General features: G+C 40.3%; 1 protein-coding gene across 3 annotated transcripts in view; it reads left to right on the top strand.

Annotated features, from left to right (window-relative positions):
• ZBTB38 (zinc finger and BTB domain containing 38) overlaps positions 1–13206 on the top strand; it is a 36383-nt gene extending 23177 nt beyond the window's left edge. For all 3 annotated transcript variants that reach the window (XM_056850177.1, XM_056850176.1, XM_056850178.1), the window contains exon 2: positions 9604–13206. In XM_056850177.1, the coding sequence (XP_056706155.1) occupies positions 9604–13206 (3603 nt within the window). The remainder of the gene's footprint in view (positions 1–9603) is intronic.
• The last annotated feature ends 4467 nt before the right edge of the window (positions 13207–17673 follow it).

Below are 17673 nucleotides of genomic sequence, written 5' to 3'. Positions count from 1 at the left end.
GCCCTGACGCTCCTCCAAAACATTTGTTTTAATCTTGATACTTACGGTGTTTTTTTAGTTTTTCTGGCTGCTCTTGTAAACCTGCTGGAACAGCACTTGGATATACAGAACTCTCCTATCTCTGAGACGTTAATTGCCAAAGGCTGGATGACTACAAGCTCGACTTAATTACTTGCAACCTACGGGGGAGTGGCTGCAGACACGCCACGCCATTCCTAGAGATAAGTAAATACCTTGGTATGCCCTGCTGTATAAACTTCAATCTGATAGTTTGTTAGAAAAAGTCCCTACCAGCTAATGACAGCGGATAACAGCTGCTAGCTGTTATATTAACACTTTTTGGATAATGGACACTAAGAAATGGAGACGTTCCGCCACGGAGGAGGGGGACCTAAATAAAACAGGCAAATAGCTGAGAATAGATAACTTTTTACAAAGTGGTGAACGAGACAATGCTGCAGCCCCTATCCCCCTGCTTAATCGATTTGAAGCACTGGAACATGAACAACCCTTACATGTGGAAACAGACTCTGTGCTCTTAGAGACAGGGATTCAAATGGAGAAGGAAATATCCTCTGTAAATTCAAGCAAACTTCAAAACCCAGAGAAAGAACTAGCACTGCTGGAAAAACAAACCCTGCTTATAAAGGAGTCTTTGGTGAACCTTTTCATTAAGTTTGATCAAATAAATATCAAATTGGAGGACAAAATCAGCAGTGGGCTCTTTAAATGAGAGGTTGCAGGTAACGGAAAGCAATATGAGACTTGGAACCTAAGCCTTGACAATAAAATCCCTAAAGGGAAACATAATACAATACCGACAGCACCCCCTAGAGAGATGAAAAGGAGCAATACATGCCCCCGACCGTTAAACTCTCCTTACCAGATCAACAGCCTCAAAGTAAATTATTCTTTACAAGAAAAAAAGGTGGCCTTACTGGTAGGAGATTCGAGGATTAATTACCACAGATGGGGACATAGAAAAGCACTCATGCTCTCCCTGAGCCAGTTATTACAGTGTGAGATCCAAGAGGTGGATCTAGAAAACCTATTCTGGCTGCCTTCTGTGAACTACCATAAAAGGCGGTATCCTCAGGGAGAGGAAAATAAATGTGTACCAGGAAAAGACCTAGTCTGGGGAAAAGATAGGGATAAACACAAATCAACCCCACATCTCTCAAAGCATGAAAGAGAGATAGGAACGGCTTCAGACTGCAAGTCAGGATATTTCAACGATTTACTCACTTCATAGGCCACTTCGCCCCAAGAAAAGGCTTCTCTGAAGGACCTTGAGACAACCCCACCCCTTATTGAGATGGACTCATTCTCCTCCATGCCTCCCCTAGAATCTTCTTGCCAGGAGAATACATCGCCTCTAACATTTACATCTCCCCCATCAAGATCGTTAAGGGCATCTGAAAATGACACAGGCATTGAGACCCAGGATCAAGGCTTAAATGGGCCCTTGAAGCCAAAGACGTCCAATAAGTTAGCATACAACGCAACTAACCCTGTAAACCTAAATTTGGAACAGATCAACTTGAGCAAGAATTATGATTGCGATTTGAATATTTTATTTGAGATCTATAATAACAAAGATCTCCTTGAACCACCTGCCCAGAAATCCTGGGCACAGGAATTACAAGAGGAACTTCTCACCCAGCTCTCAGACCCATGTTATATTACATCACACTCTGAGGAAGGAAATAGCTGGCAGCAGGAGATTATTAAAAGGGACATAAACTATTCAAGCACAGTAACACCTGGAAAAGAAGCAACGCCGGAGGCACCCACCACCGAAAAAGAAGCAAAGATGAAGAATAAAGAAGCGCCCCCCCCCCTGAAGAGTTCAACACAACTCTATGACAGCATGACTGGAAGAGCCTATAGGACAGCCACCAGGAGGAGTGCTAATTCTCTCCTGGAACATCGCAGGCAGGTCATCTAAGAAAACAGACCTAACTTTTATGGAATACATATCTCGATTTGACATCATCATGCTTCAAGAGACCTGGTCCTTAACAACACTGTTAATGGACGGTTTTAAAACTTTTGATCTCCCTGCCATGGCACCAGAGAGTTAGAGGAGACCAAGGGGAGGACTTGCTATTTTAATCTCTACAAAATTACAGGTCACAGTGGAAGAGCTAAAAGTAGAGACTCAAAACGCGCAGGCCATAATTATACGTTTTAGCAAATTTCGCCTTTTTAATATTAATGAATATATGCCCTTTTTAACGAACAAATCTAGGTTACAGGAAACATGGGGCAATTTAGAAATATACATAGCTGATTTGATTTTGAAGTACCCAGATGCCTCTGTCCTAGTAGCTGGTGATTTTAATGCTAGAGCTGGCCCCTCGGATAAAATGTTATATTCGAGCTATAAGGCACCACCTCCTACAGTCAAAATTGCATATTATAAATCTCAGAACATTGGCTTCTCACTTCCAGATCTAATTGCCTTAAAACAACAATATAAAAAATTAATCAAAAAGAAAAAGAAAGAGGCATTAAAAAAGACCTGGACAAATCTTATTCAAGCAGCTAAGCTTAAAGACTCCTCACTTTTTTGGACAATTGTCTCAGGGGGATTTCAGACAGAAGCCCCAAGATCATGTTGTGAGATAGCGGCAAAAACCTGGGAAACCTACTTCTCTGCACTTTACAATACAGAGCCCGCCCAAAACTCCTCTCTTCTTACAGATTTAGGAAACCCTCCTCTTTGGCCCCCAGTTATTTCTGCAGAGGTTAAAAAGCTCATAGGCCTGTTAAAACCAGGGAAAGCCCCAGGAAAGGACATGATCCCTCCAGAATTGATTAAAGCAGACATTGAATGGTGTGCCCAACTTCTTGCTTCCCTTTTTTACTTACATAGACTGAATGGCACAAATCCCTAATGATTGGAATACGGCTATCATTATACCGATACATAAAAAGGGGAAAAAACAGATCCATCTAATTACCATCCTATAAGTCTTTTAACTGTGGTAGGTAAACTATATGCCCGACACCTATGCTGGAAGTTATGGGATTGGCTTGACAAGGAACACATCTTAGCAAAGGAACAAGCAGGCTTTAGAAGCGGCTGTTCCACTTTGGACCAATGCCTGATTTTTCGCCATCTGATAGAGAAATATACTTCTAGACCACAAGGAGCCCTTTATGCAGCTTTTGTAGATTATAAGATGGCGTTTGATAGTATATCATGCAATAGGTTATGGGCGAAACTTGAAGCCTCTACAATTGATCGCAGGTTACTTTTACTAATCCGCGCACTACATGAAAACAACAACTTGAATGTAAGGTGCAATCTTCAAGGTCATTTAATGCACAAGATTCCAGTAAAGACAGGTGTAAAACAAGGCTGCATTCTCACACCTCTCCTGTTTAATTTCTACATTAACTCTATGGTACAGTCATTAACAGGCATGCATCATGACTAGTGTCCATTTTAACTAGTAGCCATGAATACCCCTTTCCTCCATGAACATGTCCACTCCCCTCTTAAAGCCTTCCAAGTTGGCAGCCATCACCACATTTTGGGGCAGGGAGTTCCACAATTTAACTATGCGTTGTGTGAAAAAATCCTTCCGTTTATCTGTTTTGAATCTCTCACCCTCCAGCTTCAGCAGATGACCCCGCGTTTTAGTATTATCGGAGAGGGAGAAAAACTTCTCCCTGTCCACTCTCTCCAAACCCATGCATAATTTATAGACCTCTATCATGTGTCTCCCCTCAGCCGCTTTCTTTCCAAGCTAAACAGCCCTAAGTGTTTTAACTGCCCCTTATAGGGCAGTTGCTATAGTCTTCTAATCATTTTGGTTGCTCTTTTCTGCACCTTCTCAAGCTCTGTAATATCATTTTTAGGTGTGGTGACCAGAACTGTACACAGTATTCCAAGTGTGGTCTCACCATAGATTTGTACAAGGGCAGTATAATATCAGCAGTTTTATTCTCAATTCCTCGTCTAATTATGGCCAGCATATAATTTGCCTTTTTTACAGCAGCCGCACACTGGCTCCAAGAAGGACTGGTCATTATCCTCACACAGCTTATCTTTGGGGGTTGGTAGAGGTCTCTCAGGCTGCAAGAAGGATTGGTCAGCATTTTCACACAACCTATCCTTGAGGGTTGGTAGAAGCTATCACACTCTTTCTTGAGTGCATGGCGGTTCAGTGTCACTTTATGTATCACGGCTCTCTCCAACAGTTGCTGTTTTTCTTTGCCACATTCCTACATGTATTTTGGTTGGGACACTTGTAGAGAGTTCCCTGCTCCTTTATAAGACAGTTCTGGGTGAATGTCAATATGGGATGCTAAACAACTGTTGGGAAGGCAGTCCTCCATGATCTGTTCCTTTGAGAGCTTCACACCACTTCCTTAATTCATTGAGCTCGCTAATCTCCAAATGTGGGACTGCACAGAAGCCACAATGATGAAAACAGGGTTGCACATCCTTCCAATAAGTCAATGGTATAACAGGGAAGCTTGAAGGGTGTTGCATAAACTACAGATAACAGAGAAAACAGGGTTGCACTTACCTGTAACTGTTGTTCATCGAGTAGTCTTCAGTGCAGGCAAACATCCCTCCCTCCTGCCCCGCTGTGAACTCTCTGGAACCTTAGTTTCTTGGGGTCTCCGGTGGCAGCAAGTAGAAAGAATTCAGGGAGTAGCACCCTTCCTCCTAGTCATGTGATCATTTTGGTGGAAAGGCGCCAGAGGGAGAAGAGGGGCAGCTGGCCTTCGCACTAGCAGTCCCAAGTGTGCCTGCACAGAAGACCACTCAATGAACAAGTTACAGGTAAGTGCAACCCTGTTTTCTCTGTTATGTGTAGTTTATGCAACAGCATACAAGTTTCCCCGTTATATAATTTACTTATTGGAAGGACATTTGTTATTATTATTTTCAAAGTTTTATTTATTTTCCATTTTTCTTAAAATACAGTATTAATAACAATAACCTCTTTACTCAGGAAGCAAGAGGTAAAGAGGGAGGCATAAGGAGTAAAGCACTGCTGTGAATAAATCATAAAATGAAATGGGATGAAATTAAAAGTAAATAAGATAAATGAGACAAAAACTTGAAACATAAGAGAGGGGATGTTATTAGAAAGAATGTCTACTTAAATCATATCTCATTTTGATGTTTACAAAGTTAATATTTGGAGCATGTGTGAGTTCTATCAATTGTTTTGAAGAGTTTTCAAGAGTTTTGAAGGATCATCTTTAGAGGGGCAAAGATAGTTCATTTATTGTATTAATTCAGAAGGTACTTTGTGACAACGGCATCATAATCTCAAGTACAATGAGTAGCACCTAAGACCAAAAATTGCCCTTAGCAAGAATTTTACTTATTGTTAACTATTGGCTTCTTTTATACTTCCTAATATACAGAATCGTTAGTGTAATAACAGCCTATATTTTTGAAGACACCTTAACATTAACTTTGCTCTACATTCTAACATGATATAAAATGAATATTTTTAAACCAGGCATGTCTTTATATGTAAAATAATAATTGGGGTGGCTAGGATATTTGGATGCTGGGGCAAGACACATTCTCAGATTCTCATCTACTCATCCTTTGTGCTTATACAAAGCAACTGAATTATTTAAAAACTACATCCCTATTTAACTTCATATATTCTTCATCTCAGGAGCCCTGTGGCGCAGAGTGGTAAGCTGCAGCAATGCAGTCCAAAGCTCTGCTCACGACCTGAGTTTGATCCTGACGGAAGTTGGTTTCCGTCAAGGTTGACTCAGCCTTCCATCTTCCGAGGTCGGTCAAATGAGTACCCAGCTTGAGGGGGTAAAGGGAAGATGACTGGGGAAGGCACAGGCAAACCACCCCGTAAACAAAGTCTGCCTAGAAAATGTCGGGATGTGACATCACCCCATGGGTCAAGAATGACCCGGTGCTTGCACAGGGGACCTTTACCTGTATTTATTCTTCATCTCACAGTTTATATTGTATTGTATGTAAAATATTTATATGCCTGACTTTTTCCTGACAGCTCAGGACCCAAGGGAGGGAAGAACAAATTATACTTTATAAAATATACAAATATTGTCAAGGGACCTTGACCAAGATCCCTTGTGGAGCATATCAAGCCAGACAAAACCAAAAAGGCTGAAATATGAGTCCTCATACCCCAGGGTAGCACTACCACCAGCCCCTTTTCTACCCAGAGAGCCAACAGACAAAGTCTCTAGTCCTCCTGGGACTAAGATCAAGAAAGTCACCCTCGCAAGGTAGGCCACTTACAATGCGAATTTCAGAAAACAATCTGGTAGCTGTAGCCAATGAAGGCTAAAGACTGGATTCAGTTCGAAGCCTCCTGGATTCAAAATATAAGTAAAGTTATTTTTAATAAAATTGTGCAGGAATATTCAATAAAGAGCAGTGAACACTGAGGATAAGAACATAAGAAAAATCATGCTGGATCAGACCAAGGCCCATCAAATCCAGCAGTCTGTTCACACAGTGGCTAACTAGGAGCCTCTAGGAAGCCCACATACAAGACAAATACAGTAGCATTATCCTGCCTGTGTTCCACAGCACCTAATATAGTAGTCACGCTCCTCTGATACTAGAGAGAACAGGTATGCATCATGACTAGTATTCATTTAGACTAGTAGCCATGGATAGCCCTACCCTCCATGAACAAAGCTGTAAGCCTAAACTAAGCACATATACAAGCATTGGCTCATGGTCTAGATGTTACCCATAAAACTGAGTCCAATAGGGTTCCAAAGTCCAAGATAAGGTTTCCAGTCAGTATGACCCACACAAAATCAAAAAGTGTCCCAAAGTAAAATGCAATTCTGACACAAGGCACAGGACAAAACTAGAATGAAGGATCTTCCCTGTATGCGCAACAATCCACATTGGCCTTATTCTAGTTAACCAATGAAATGTATAGCAAATGGTGTAACTGGATCAATGAAAGATGTTGCTAGCCAGGTGAGCCAACCAATCAGATGATTTTGCCAGCTAGACCGAATGCCATGCAGCTGCTTCAGGTCCAGTTAACAAACCTATGAGCTCAGGCGCTAACAAGATAGAATGTACCTTCCTAGAGTCTTGTGGCCTTGAAACCACTAGGCCTAATGGTGTGACCAGCATCTGGGTTACTTCCCATCTCCCTTATCTGAATCTCTGAAGCTACAAGCAGTTTCACTTGTTTTCAGAAAAAGAAACTTCCATCTTTTCTAAGCCTCAGCCTGAACCATTATTTGAATTGAACAAGACACTACTTAAAGGAACCAGTTTCTTGACAAATGTAACTAAATATTTTCTCCACGATCCAACATGACAATTTCACTCTTCCAGTCTGGGTTTTCTGGTTATCCCCACGTATCTTTTCCAGTATGGTTGCCCCTTTTTTTGGAATAGCCTTCTGGAACATGTGAGGAAAGCTTCCCCTTCTGGAAGCTGTGCAAGGCTGAACTTTATAAGAAGGCATTTTGTACAGGTGGTTTAGTTTTTTAAAAGGAGGTGTGTCTCTATTGGTTTATCTTGATTTGTGACTTCTGTCTTCGTTTTTGTTGATTTCAATTTTTGTAAGTTACTTTAGGGCCATATGAAGAAAGGCAGGATAAAAAAAGTAATTTAAATGAATGAATAAATACTGACACAAGTCATGCAATATTGTATACAAAGTGGAACAACAAATATTAGCCTTTAGGTAAGCTGTTGTCTCCATCCTGAGACCCAGGCTAGCTCTGGCCATGAAGTACGTTTTCTTTGATTCTCTTGGTAGCCTGACCTGGACTTAAGAGTCCTAGATGGACCATAGGTCTGTGTTGCTAGGAGCTGCCTGAATTGGTCCACCAGGCCTAGCTGCTTCTGCAGCTCGGGATCTCACCTCTGAGGTAGCCAGAACTGAACCTAAAGCTAGGTTTGCCAAGCTCAAGGTGGGGGCTGGAGATCTCCCAGAATGACAACTGATCTCCAGACAGCATAGATTAGCTCCCTTTGAGAAAATGGCTGCTTTGGAGGGTGGACTCTGTGGTATTAACCCCCACTGAGGTCCCTGTCCAAACTCCACCCTCCCTAGGCTTCATCGCCAAATCTCCAGGAATTTCCCACTCCGGAGTTAGCAACCCTAGGGCTGTATCAGAATCTAAATTGTGTTAATACAGGATGATCAGGAGGCACGATCAAAGCAAGCCTGGGCTGGGCAAGCAGACAAATCTTTAGCAGCTCATCAAAGGAAACATTGTTCTGGATAAGCGGAGGAAAAACAGATTTAAACGGGGAAGCAGGCAGACGGGAACAAGGCCAAGATGTAATCATAGAGCAAATATACTTGTCAGAGGGTGACAGACAAGAATGAGGGGAAAAATTATAGGAATCAGGGTAAAGGTCACTGATTAGTTGCTCATGGGTGTTGCTAGAAAGATGGGGAAAGAAATGTGTCAAGACCAATTTTTTTCTTAAGGGAAATGTTATCAATATATAAGAAAATTGTTGGCCTCAACCCTATAACGACCTGAATTTGAGCCTAGGGCCAGGCATTGGCCCTGATGATAATTCAGCCAAATGAACTAACTGTAGCAGTTCTGACTGTTGTGCCCCTTGTGTGTTTAATAAAATGTTTGGAAAGCATTACGTAACTACTGGGCAATTATGGGGTTCACTTTCTAGAATCCACAGTTCTTTAATTTTACTTTTATTTTCCAGAAAGTGCTGAGTTGTATTGTCTGAGGCTGCCTGCTTGTTGCTTGAATAAACAGAATTCCTATTGAAACAACCATCATTGTGAAAACCTGTGTTGTGGGAAGGAAATACTTAGTATTCCAATTCATCCAGGTCCTGAATGAAGTACAAAAATGGCATTTATTCTATAGTAATTGCTGACACAGAGCTAAGAAGTTAATAACAATTTAGCATTTACATAGTGATTTTTCAATGTTCACAGTGGGTAGCCGTGTTAGTCTGTTTGCAGTAGTCAAAAAGGGCAAGAGTCCAGTAGCACCTTAAAGACTAACAAAAATATTTTCTGGTAGGGTATGAGCTTTCTGAAGAAGTGAGCTGTGGCTCACGAAAGCTCATACCCTACCAGAAAATATTTTTGTTAGTCTTTAAGGTGCTACTGGACTCTTGCCCTTTTTGACTATTTCAATGTTCAGTTTGCTTCACATACATTGTCTCAATAATCCTTTTATCATTCCTGAAAGGTAAATCAATGTTGTTGTCCTCATATTGCAAAAGGGATGGGGCTGAAGCTTATTTGAGATCACCTAGTGAATGCATAGCTGATGTGGGAATTCAAACAGGATCTTCCTGGCACCCAGTATTCTGTCCTGTAGCACACTTGCTTATTCCTTTTTCCATCAACAGTGTAATCTACCATCCATAGTTCATTTTGTATCTATGGTTTAAGTAAAGGCTTTGATCTGAAACATCACAACAATGGGGCAAAAGCACGTTCTGATATGTTTGTATTATATATCCATTATATTCTCACTATAGCTTGTGATAATGCCACAGTCTATGGAAAGATCAACATTTCTAAATAGAAGTTTTGAGGTGTCACTGGACAGGACATTTTGTTCCTGTTAACTCTCTCACCTCTCTTGTTTCTTTTTGTACAGATGACCATCATGTCTCATTTAAAGGATCTCAAAGATGACTTCCACAGTGACACTGTCCTCTCTGTCTTAAACGAACAACGTATTCGGGGTGTTTTGTGCGATGTCACTATAATTGTAGAAGACACCAAATTCAAAGCCCATAGCAATGTCCTGGCTGCTTCAAGCCTTTATTTCAAGAATATATTTTGGAGTCGTACAATCTGTATTTCTGGACATGTATTAGAATTAGATGACCTCAAGGCTGAAGTGTTTACAGAAATTCTTAACTACATCTACAGTTCCACAGTGGTCATTAAAAGGCAAGAGACTGTTTTAGACCTTGCAGCTGCAGGAAAAAAACTTGGAATATCATTTCTGGAAGATCTTACAGAAAAGAATTTATCAAATTCTCCTGGTCTATACTCATTTTGCAACACAGAGAAGGGTGAAGTGAAAGAAGAGAAAAGACAGGAAGAGTCTGCCATTACAAATGGACCAAGAATCACAAATGCATATTCAATTTTTGAGTCTGAGAATAGTAATAATTTGTTTTCTCCTCTTGATCTGAGAGCAAGTTTTAAAAAAATTCCTGAGACAACTAAAGCATCCCGAGTTGGTCAGGAGAGGAACAGTGCTTGTAAAGACATAGAGCCAGCTAGTACCTTGGCTGAGCATTCCTATGCTGTTACTGCAAGTTGTGATGCTTTTCAACGTAATTCCTTTTATCACCACGAGAACAGTCCCCTTTGTAAAATAACTGAGAATGGTTCTGAAGCGGTCCAGCCAGCGCCTCTGGCTGAATCAACAACTCAAGCCTTTAGTACACCAAAGACTGCTTTTAATTCCCAGGTCACTGATGTGCCTACAGTAAAGGAACCAACCCACAAAGGAGCCAATGCAGAGGGTCCCCATAAATCAGTAACTGATCAGACAATTTCTTTTCAAAAACCCCATACAAATACTGGCAACCTTCTCCCTTCCAAAGAAGATGAAAATAAATCTGATCCTGTTTCGGGGTCAATAGTCACTGCCACTCCACACATTTATAATGGTAACAGTTGTACAGAATCATTTAATGATGGAGCCCAGTTAAGCACTCATCTTCAGCTTCACACACAGCCTCAAGAACCTTTAGTCTGCAAATATTGTAGTAAACAGTTTGAAAGTACTTCTGGAGTAGAAGCGCATGAACAAGTGTGCAAGGGATTGAGCAATGCATGTGTTCAAAGTGAAAATGAGCATTATTTGGACAATTTTGCTGCTTCTAGTACAAAGACTGGTACCTCGTATATTAACTCAGAACCTACAATGGCTGAAAATAATCTCACTGATAATTCTGTCCCAAGTTGCGCATTGCCAGAAACAGACCATTTTGTTAACATGGTTGATGGACAGATACTTTATACTTGTAATGTTTGCAAACGTACCTATGTTACCTTGTCCAGCCTCCGAAGGCATTCAAATGTTCATTCATGGAGAAGAACCTATCCATGCCATTACTGCAACAAAGTATTTGCATTAGCAGAATATCGTACCAGACATGAAATCTGGCACACAGGAGAAAGACGATATCAGTGTATCTTCTGCCTTGAGACCTTTATGACATATTACATACTCAAAAACCATCAGAAATCTTTCCATGCAATTGACCATCGACTGGGAGTAAATAAGAAAACTGCTAATGGAGGCTTGAAACCAAGTGTGTATCCTTACAAACTTTATAGGCTTTTGCCTATGAAATGCAGAAGACCACCATATAAAAGCTATGAGAAATCGTATGAAAGTATCCAAGTTGATGAAGCCACTTCTAGTACTTGTATAATTCAGAATACCATCACTCCTGAACTACCATCACTGAATTTTTCAAACAATATGCTGTCAAACACATCTATTTCCTTGGATGCATCTTCATGTAATGATGCAACTGCAGCAGCAGTAGCTGTGAACTCTTCAAACATTTCTTCCCAAGAAGCTAGTGTACCAGAATCAGATCTTAAAAATGATACTTATTGTGCTGAAAGGCCATTGGCCTCCACTGAAGTTAGCTCTGGTCCTCAGGAATACAAATCTTCTATTATAACATTTAGTAGTAGCAGTGCCAGTGAAAATCCAGCCTCTGTTATTAACTACAGTAATTCAATGTCTTCTGTGATAATGCACAGTGGTAGAGTTTCATCTGTAATAATGCACAGCAATGCTATCAATGCAATAGGAATCAGTAATATAGGAACCTCAGATACTACAGACAGACAGACAGCAAGTGATGAACATGTACAAGGGTCAGAGGACAAACGAACAAGAAGCAATAGGGAGAAGAAGAAAGTGCCACAGTACAACACAGAAGAGACATCAGAGCAGTTAACGTATATGGCAAGTGCAGGAATGTCCTCTAACACAACCACAGATACTTTTGAACCTTCAAGTAAGACTGAAACCTACATTGCAAAACCTGCTTTACCGGGAACATCTGCTGATAGCAATGTTGCCCCTCTTTGTCAAATTACTGTCAAAATTGGGAATGAAGCCATTGTGAAAAGACATATTTTGGGATCCAAACTGTTTTACAAAAAAGGCAGAAGATCTAGACATGAATCCAAAGACGAGCATACGGTTCAGATTACAGACCGAGAAAAGAGAGAGAGAAGCGTGTCTCGAGTCTGTAGGCCAGACTACATTGAGCTCAATGAAACCTGTGACGATGTAAGCGACCATGACTCCAATGATAAGCCCTGGAGACCATATTACAATTACAAACCCAAAAAGAAGTCTAAACAATTAAGGAAAATGAGAAAGGCAAAGTGGAGGGAAAAGTGCAGAAGCAAGAATTCGTACAGAAGAAGTGAAAAGACAGGAGTCACAAATTATGCACTTAGGAACATTCCTGAAGAAAAGATCCTCAGTCAAGAAGATGATGAGAAAATGCCGAGTCTTCACTGTGAACTCTGCGAAAGACAGCACTCTTCTACTGAAGAAGCCGTGGAGCATTTGCACAGGGACACAATTCCGTCTAAGGCTTATATTTGTGAGTTATGCCAAAAACAGTTCCAGAGTCCATCTACTTTAAGGATGCATATGCGGAGTCATGTGGGAGAGAAACCCTACCCTTGCAAAACCTGTGGGAAGAGCTTTTCTGTATCTGGAAACCTACAGAAGCATGAACGTACCCACTTGAGTGTCAAAGATTTTGTCTGTCAGTATTGCGACAAGGGGTTCACTCTGAATGAAACACTCAAAATACATGAGAGAATTCATACAGGAGAAAAACGCTACCACTGTCAATTCTGCTCTCAGAGTTTCTTGTATCTTTCTACTAAAAGGAATCATGAGCAAAGGCATAAACGTGAGAACTATGGGAAAGGATATGCATGTTTTCAGTGCCCCAAAGTTTGCAAGACAGCAGCTGCTCTTGGAATGCACCAGAAGAAGCATCTCTTCAAAAATCCCAAACAAGAGGATAAAAAAGATGACTTGCTTCAAGAAAGCACTAAATCTTTGGTAAATCAACATTTAATTGACTCAGATGGGCAGCAAACTGCTAAACCTTTCATCTCTCAACATCTGATTGACCCAGCTGAACCTGAAGGAAGTAACATTCAGAATACCACATCAAATGTTGGCCTTTGAGAGAGAGAGACTATATCAGAGAAATGAATGGAAGGAAGACCAGAAATACAACTAATTAATGCGAAAATGTCTAGATAAATGAAAGGTCTGAAGTATTGTTCTGCATATAAATGCTTCATATATTGTGTGAAAAAATGTGCCATACAAATGCAAAAACTGGAATTATAGGATTTCTAACATGAAGCAGGTCTGCTATGTCCCACAGAAGAATGTCTACACTTAAACAGAGGAAAACAATAATCTGGCTAGTTGAAATCTTTTAGTGGGAAACTGAAATTAACCGTTGAACTACATTAAGACCATTCTGAACAAAACAAAGACCATTCTGAACAAAACAAAGGTAAAATATATAGGTTCAGAGTATAATAATGTTGGTGAATTTATACTAGAAATAGAAAATAACAAACCAGGTATTCCTAATCAGAAGTTAATGTTAATTTGTTCCCAAAATTCAATACTGCAGTTTGAAAGTTTAATTTAGCCATAGTTCAGTATATACAGCTTTTGGATGCTAATATTTGTCATCTGAAAAAGTAGCTCCAGCAGTTCTAAACTCTGAATACACTGTTAGGAAACAGCCTCTTGAGGACTGTTGAATATAATAAATCTTTATGTTGTTAAGTTCGAACTGCAGTGTGTTATGGGCTCTTTATGTGTTAGTGCTAATAGGCAGCTCGATCAAGAAAAGAGTTAAACAAATGCATATGGCATGATCCTTCTTGCCCCAAATGTGCATCTGAATGATGTAGGATTAGATGGAACCCTTTCTTCCCTTCTGGCCCTTGGCCATTAACTATACCACAGAGACCATTACTTTCAGTGGGAAACCCATGTGTGCCTCTCTAGTGAGCCATCCTTCTCTTTCCCAGGGTCCTGATCCATAAGTTACTCATTTTTTGAGCAAGAGTAAAATGAGTATCCTTCTTGCTGGTGGTAAAGTGTAGAGGACTGGGGAAGGCAATGGCAAACCACCCCATAGTCTGCCTAGAAAACATTGTAAACCCCATGGATCACTAATGACCTGGTGCTTGCACAGGGGACTACCGTTACCTTTAATATGCATGCTAATAGCCAGAGGTGAAAAAGAGTAATGGCATGCATATATTGGAAATGTAAACAAACCTCCTATTTAAAGTCACGGTTGGCATACTGGAGCATGAGCTCCTATGTGTGAATGGCCAAGGGCCAGACAAGAAAGGTGCAGGGAAGAAGAGGTCATTTTCTGATCTTAGAGCATCTTTATAAAATTAGTTCATTCATTTTGCTGCCCTTACAGAAGCCTAGTAATTGACTGCTGTAGGCAGATATCCCCTGATACAGCTAATGCTGCTCTGAATTTCCTGTCTCTCACCAGGAAGATACAGACCAAACATCTGGCTTCCATATATGAGAACTAATGCAAAAAGTGGATAGAAATATCAGTTTCTGGATGCCTCCATACTTATAGGTCCCTATGGGATTGAAACACTGGTTATTCCGCTCATATATCTCTGTGCCCCCCGTACAGCAGTGATGGCTGTTTTTGTCCAGTATCTCACTCTTGGTTTTGGAACATCGGGTTGCATACTGATGATCTGATCATGAACTGATTATCTACATTAGGAAGCACTTTTGGGAAGATTTTTCAGCAGATAATGAACATTTTTCTAATGAAGAACATCTGTGGACTTTGGCTGTTAGTTATACATTTTATTTGTGTTGATCAATGCCATCTCATATTTAGTTACAGGAGGGTCAGCCACAAATAGCCTATTTTGTGAAGGTTTGTTACTTATGGCAGCATATTCACTGAGATGTCTATGGCTACAAATAAAGTTTGTACAGAAATTGCCAAAAAAAAAGAGCCAATATGTCAAGAGACATTCAATAAGACGAGTTTATCATTGTTTTGTGCTGGTAATGGGGGGGATTTTGTTGGTGCAATCCTGAGATTGTTTTGTAAGATTATGAAAAGGGAGATATTTACATTTGAAAGTCTTGGAAGGTCTGCAGCCCACAATTTATAGCTTAGAAACACTCTAAATAATAATACTGCACCTGACACATTTTCATAACTATATTTAAAATAAATGGCTTGGATCCTAAAAGCAGTGAATGGAATTATATTTATGGAAGGCATCTTTGCCACTTCTCCATTCCTGCTTGGGATTGGAGGCCCTATCAGAATAGGTTGCAGTATTAAATCTTGAAACTGAAGTGGAATTAGCAAAAAAAAAAAAAAACCTACTCTTGTATGAACACAGCATGAGTTTGGTAGGGGGCTGCCTCATTACAGTGCTGGGCTGCTCAAGAGTATGGCAAAGATATCACTCTGTTCACAGATCCTAGGATCCTAATAAATACAGGGTTGGATCAAGCCCTTCTGTTCACAGACCACCTCCTTCCTCTCCGAGTTTTGTCCATGAATGGAAGGGAATCTTTGCATCCAACCCTTAGAACATTTAATTTTTACCTGGTAGTTGTTTTGTAAGAAAATAATGCAAATTAAATACCCCACAATTGATATCAGTATTGAAAGATTTTTTCCCCTTCCATATGAACATTTTGTTTGTTAGTTTCTTGTATAGCCACTTTGTACCCTTGCAATTAAATATGTATATAGTCTTACTTTTAGTGAGATCTCAAATAAATAATGACATTTTCAAAAATGACATGTACGTTAATTATTCTAGACCAAAGCAAATAATGTGTAATATTTATACATAGCTATAATTTTACAAGTATTTTCTATAATTGTGTAATTCATATGAGAAATATCTTGTGTTATGTTTGAGGGCTTTGTATATTTTGATAAATTACAATACCTTTGTAATTCTGTATGTTCTCTACAGTTAATAGAAAAGCAGGTTTAAGATGGCAGCATCATGTTTATAGTTGGGATTTACTATGTCCGTGTAATGGATAAAATATTACTGATAAAATTAAAACAAGTCTAAATTATGGTACATATTGTTAATGACAGTAGATTGCTACATAATGGCATCTGTATTTTTGTTTAAAAATTTTGACTATCTGGTCTTCAGAACTGTGAAAATAATCCAATTTTATTTTTTTGTATTTATTTCATTAAAATAACCTGTCTCTGTTTTTGGAAAAACGTTTGAAAGAGATTATTTTAGCCTTCTTTTCATAATCTGCTATCCTCGAACTGCTCACTAAGAGGGCACTAAATTAAAGGTAAAAATTTTATTCTGAAATAAGTGATTTGAAAAATGAAGATAGTTTCAGAGGGTAGTCATATTGGTGTACAGTAGAACAGCTAGATTCAAGTCTGGTAGTACGTTAGAGACCAACAAGATTTTCAGGGTACAAGGTTTCAAGAGTCAAAGCTCCTTCTGTCAGATATGAGAAATGAAGGTGACAAATCAACAGATGTGTGCCTCAAGCCTAATGACTTGTCTATATATAGACTAACGTGAGAATCCTACTAGCATAATAGTGTGGCAATGCAATGGAGACCCAGTGTGGTGTAGTGGTTAAGAGTGGTGGTTTGGAGCGGTGGAGTCTGATCTGGAGAACCAGGTTTGATTCCCTGCTCCTCCACATGAGCGGCGGAGGCTAATCTGGTGAACTGGATTTGTTTCCCCACTCCTCCACATGAAACCAGCTGGGTGACCTTGGGCAAGTCACTCTCAGCCCCACCTACCTCACAGGGTGTCTGTTGTGGGGAGGGGAAGGGAAGGTGATTGTAAACCGGTTTGAGTTTCCCTTAAGTGGTAGAGAAAGTCGGCATATAAAAACTAACTCTTCTTTTCAAATCCTGAAAAACTGATTATCACGGAATGACGAATAATCATAGGAAGGTTACTACTTGGTCATTTAGGCACTTATTCAGTGAATACAGCTTCTGCAATAATTATTCTGTGGTACTGGGGGATCTGGAAGCTAGAATATGGATTGACAAGGCAACATGGGAGGAACTGTATTTCAGGGAGTGGGAAGGAAGGGCTGTGACTCAGTGGTAGAGCATCTGCTTGGCATGCAGAAGGTTCAATCCCTAGCATCTCCTGCTTTAAAGAACTCATAAACGCAATATGGCCGTGAGTCCCAGTAGTGGATTCACATACATTGTAGCATGTAGTTTGGCTCTGAGTCTCCAAGTCTTTGGGAGTGAGTTGTGAGTGGAGACAGTGTTACTAGGGTTGCCAGGTCCCCCTTGGCCACTGGTGGGGGATGGGGTGATCCAGGTTGGGAAACTCCTGGAGATTTGGGGATGGAGCCTGAGGAGGACATTAACCTCAGTGGGGTACAATGCCATAGAGTCCACCCTCCAAAGCATCCATTTTCTCCATGGGAACTGATCTCTGTAGTCTGGAGATGAGCTGTAATTCCGGGGGATCCCCAGGTCCTACCTGAAGGCTGGTATCACTATGTTACAGGTAGGGTTGCCAACCTCCAGATTGTGGCTGGAGATCACACTATTACAACATCTCCAGGCAACAGAGATCAGTTCACCTGGAGAAAATG

This window comes from Euleptes europaea, chromosome 5 (assembly GCF_029931775.1).
Source record: "Euleptes europaea isolate rEulEur1 chromosome 5, rEulEur1.hap1, whole genome shotgun sequence".
Lineage (NCBI taxonomy): Eukaryota > Metazoa > Chordata > Lepidosauria > Squamata > Sphaerodactylidae > Euleptes > Euleptes europaea.
This window is presented reverse-complemented; position numbering and strand designations above follow the sequence as displayed.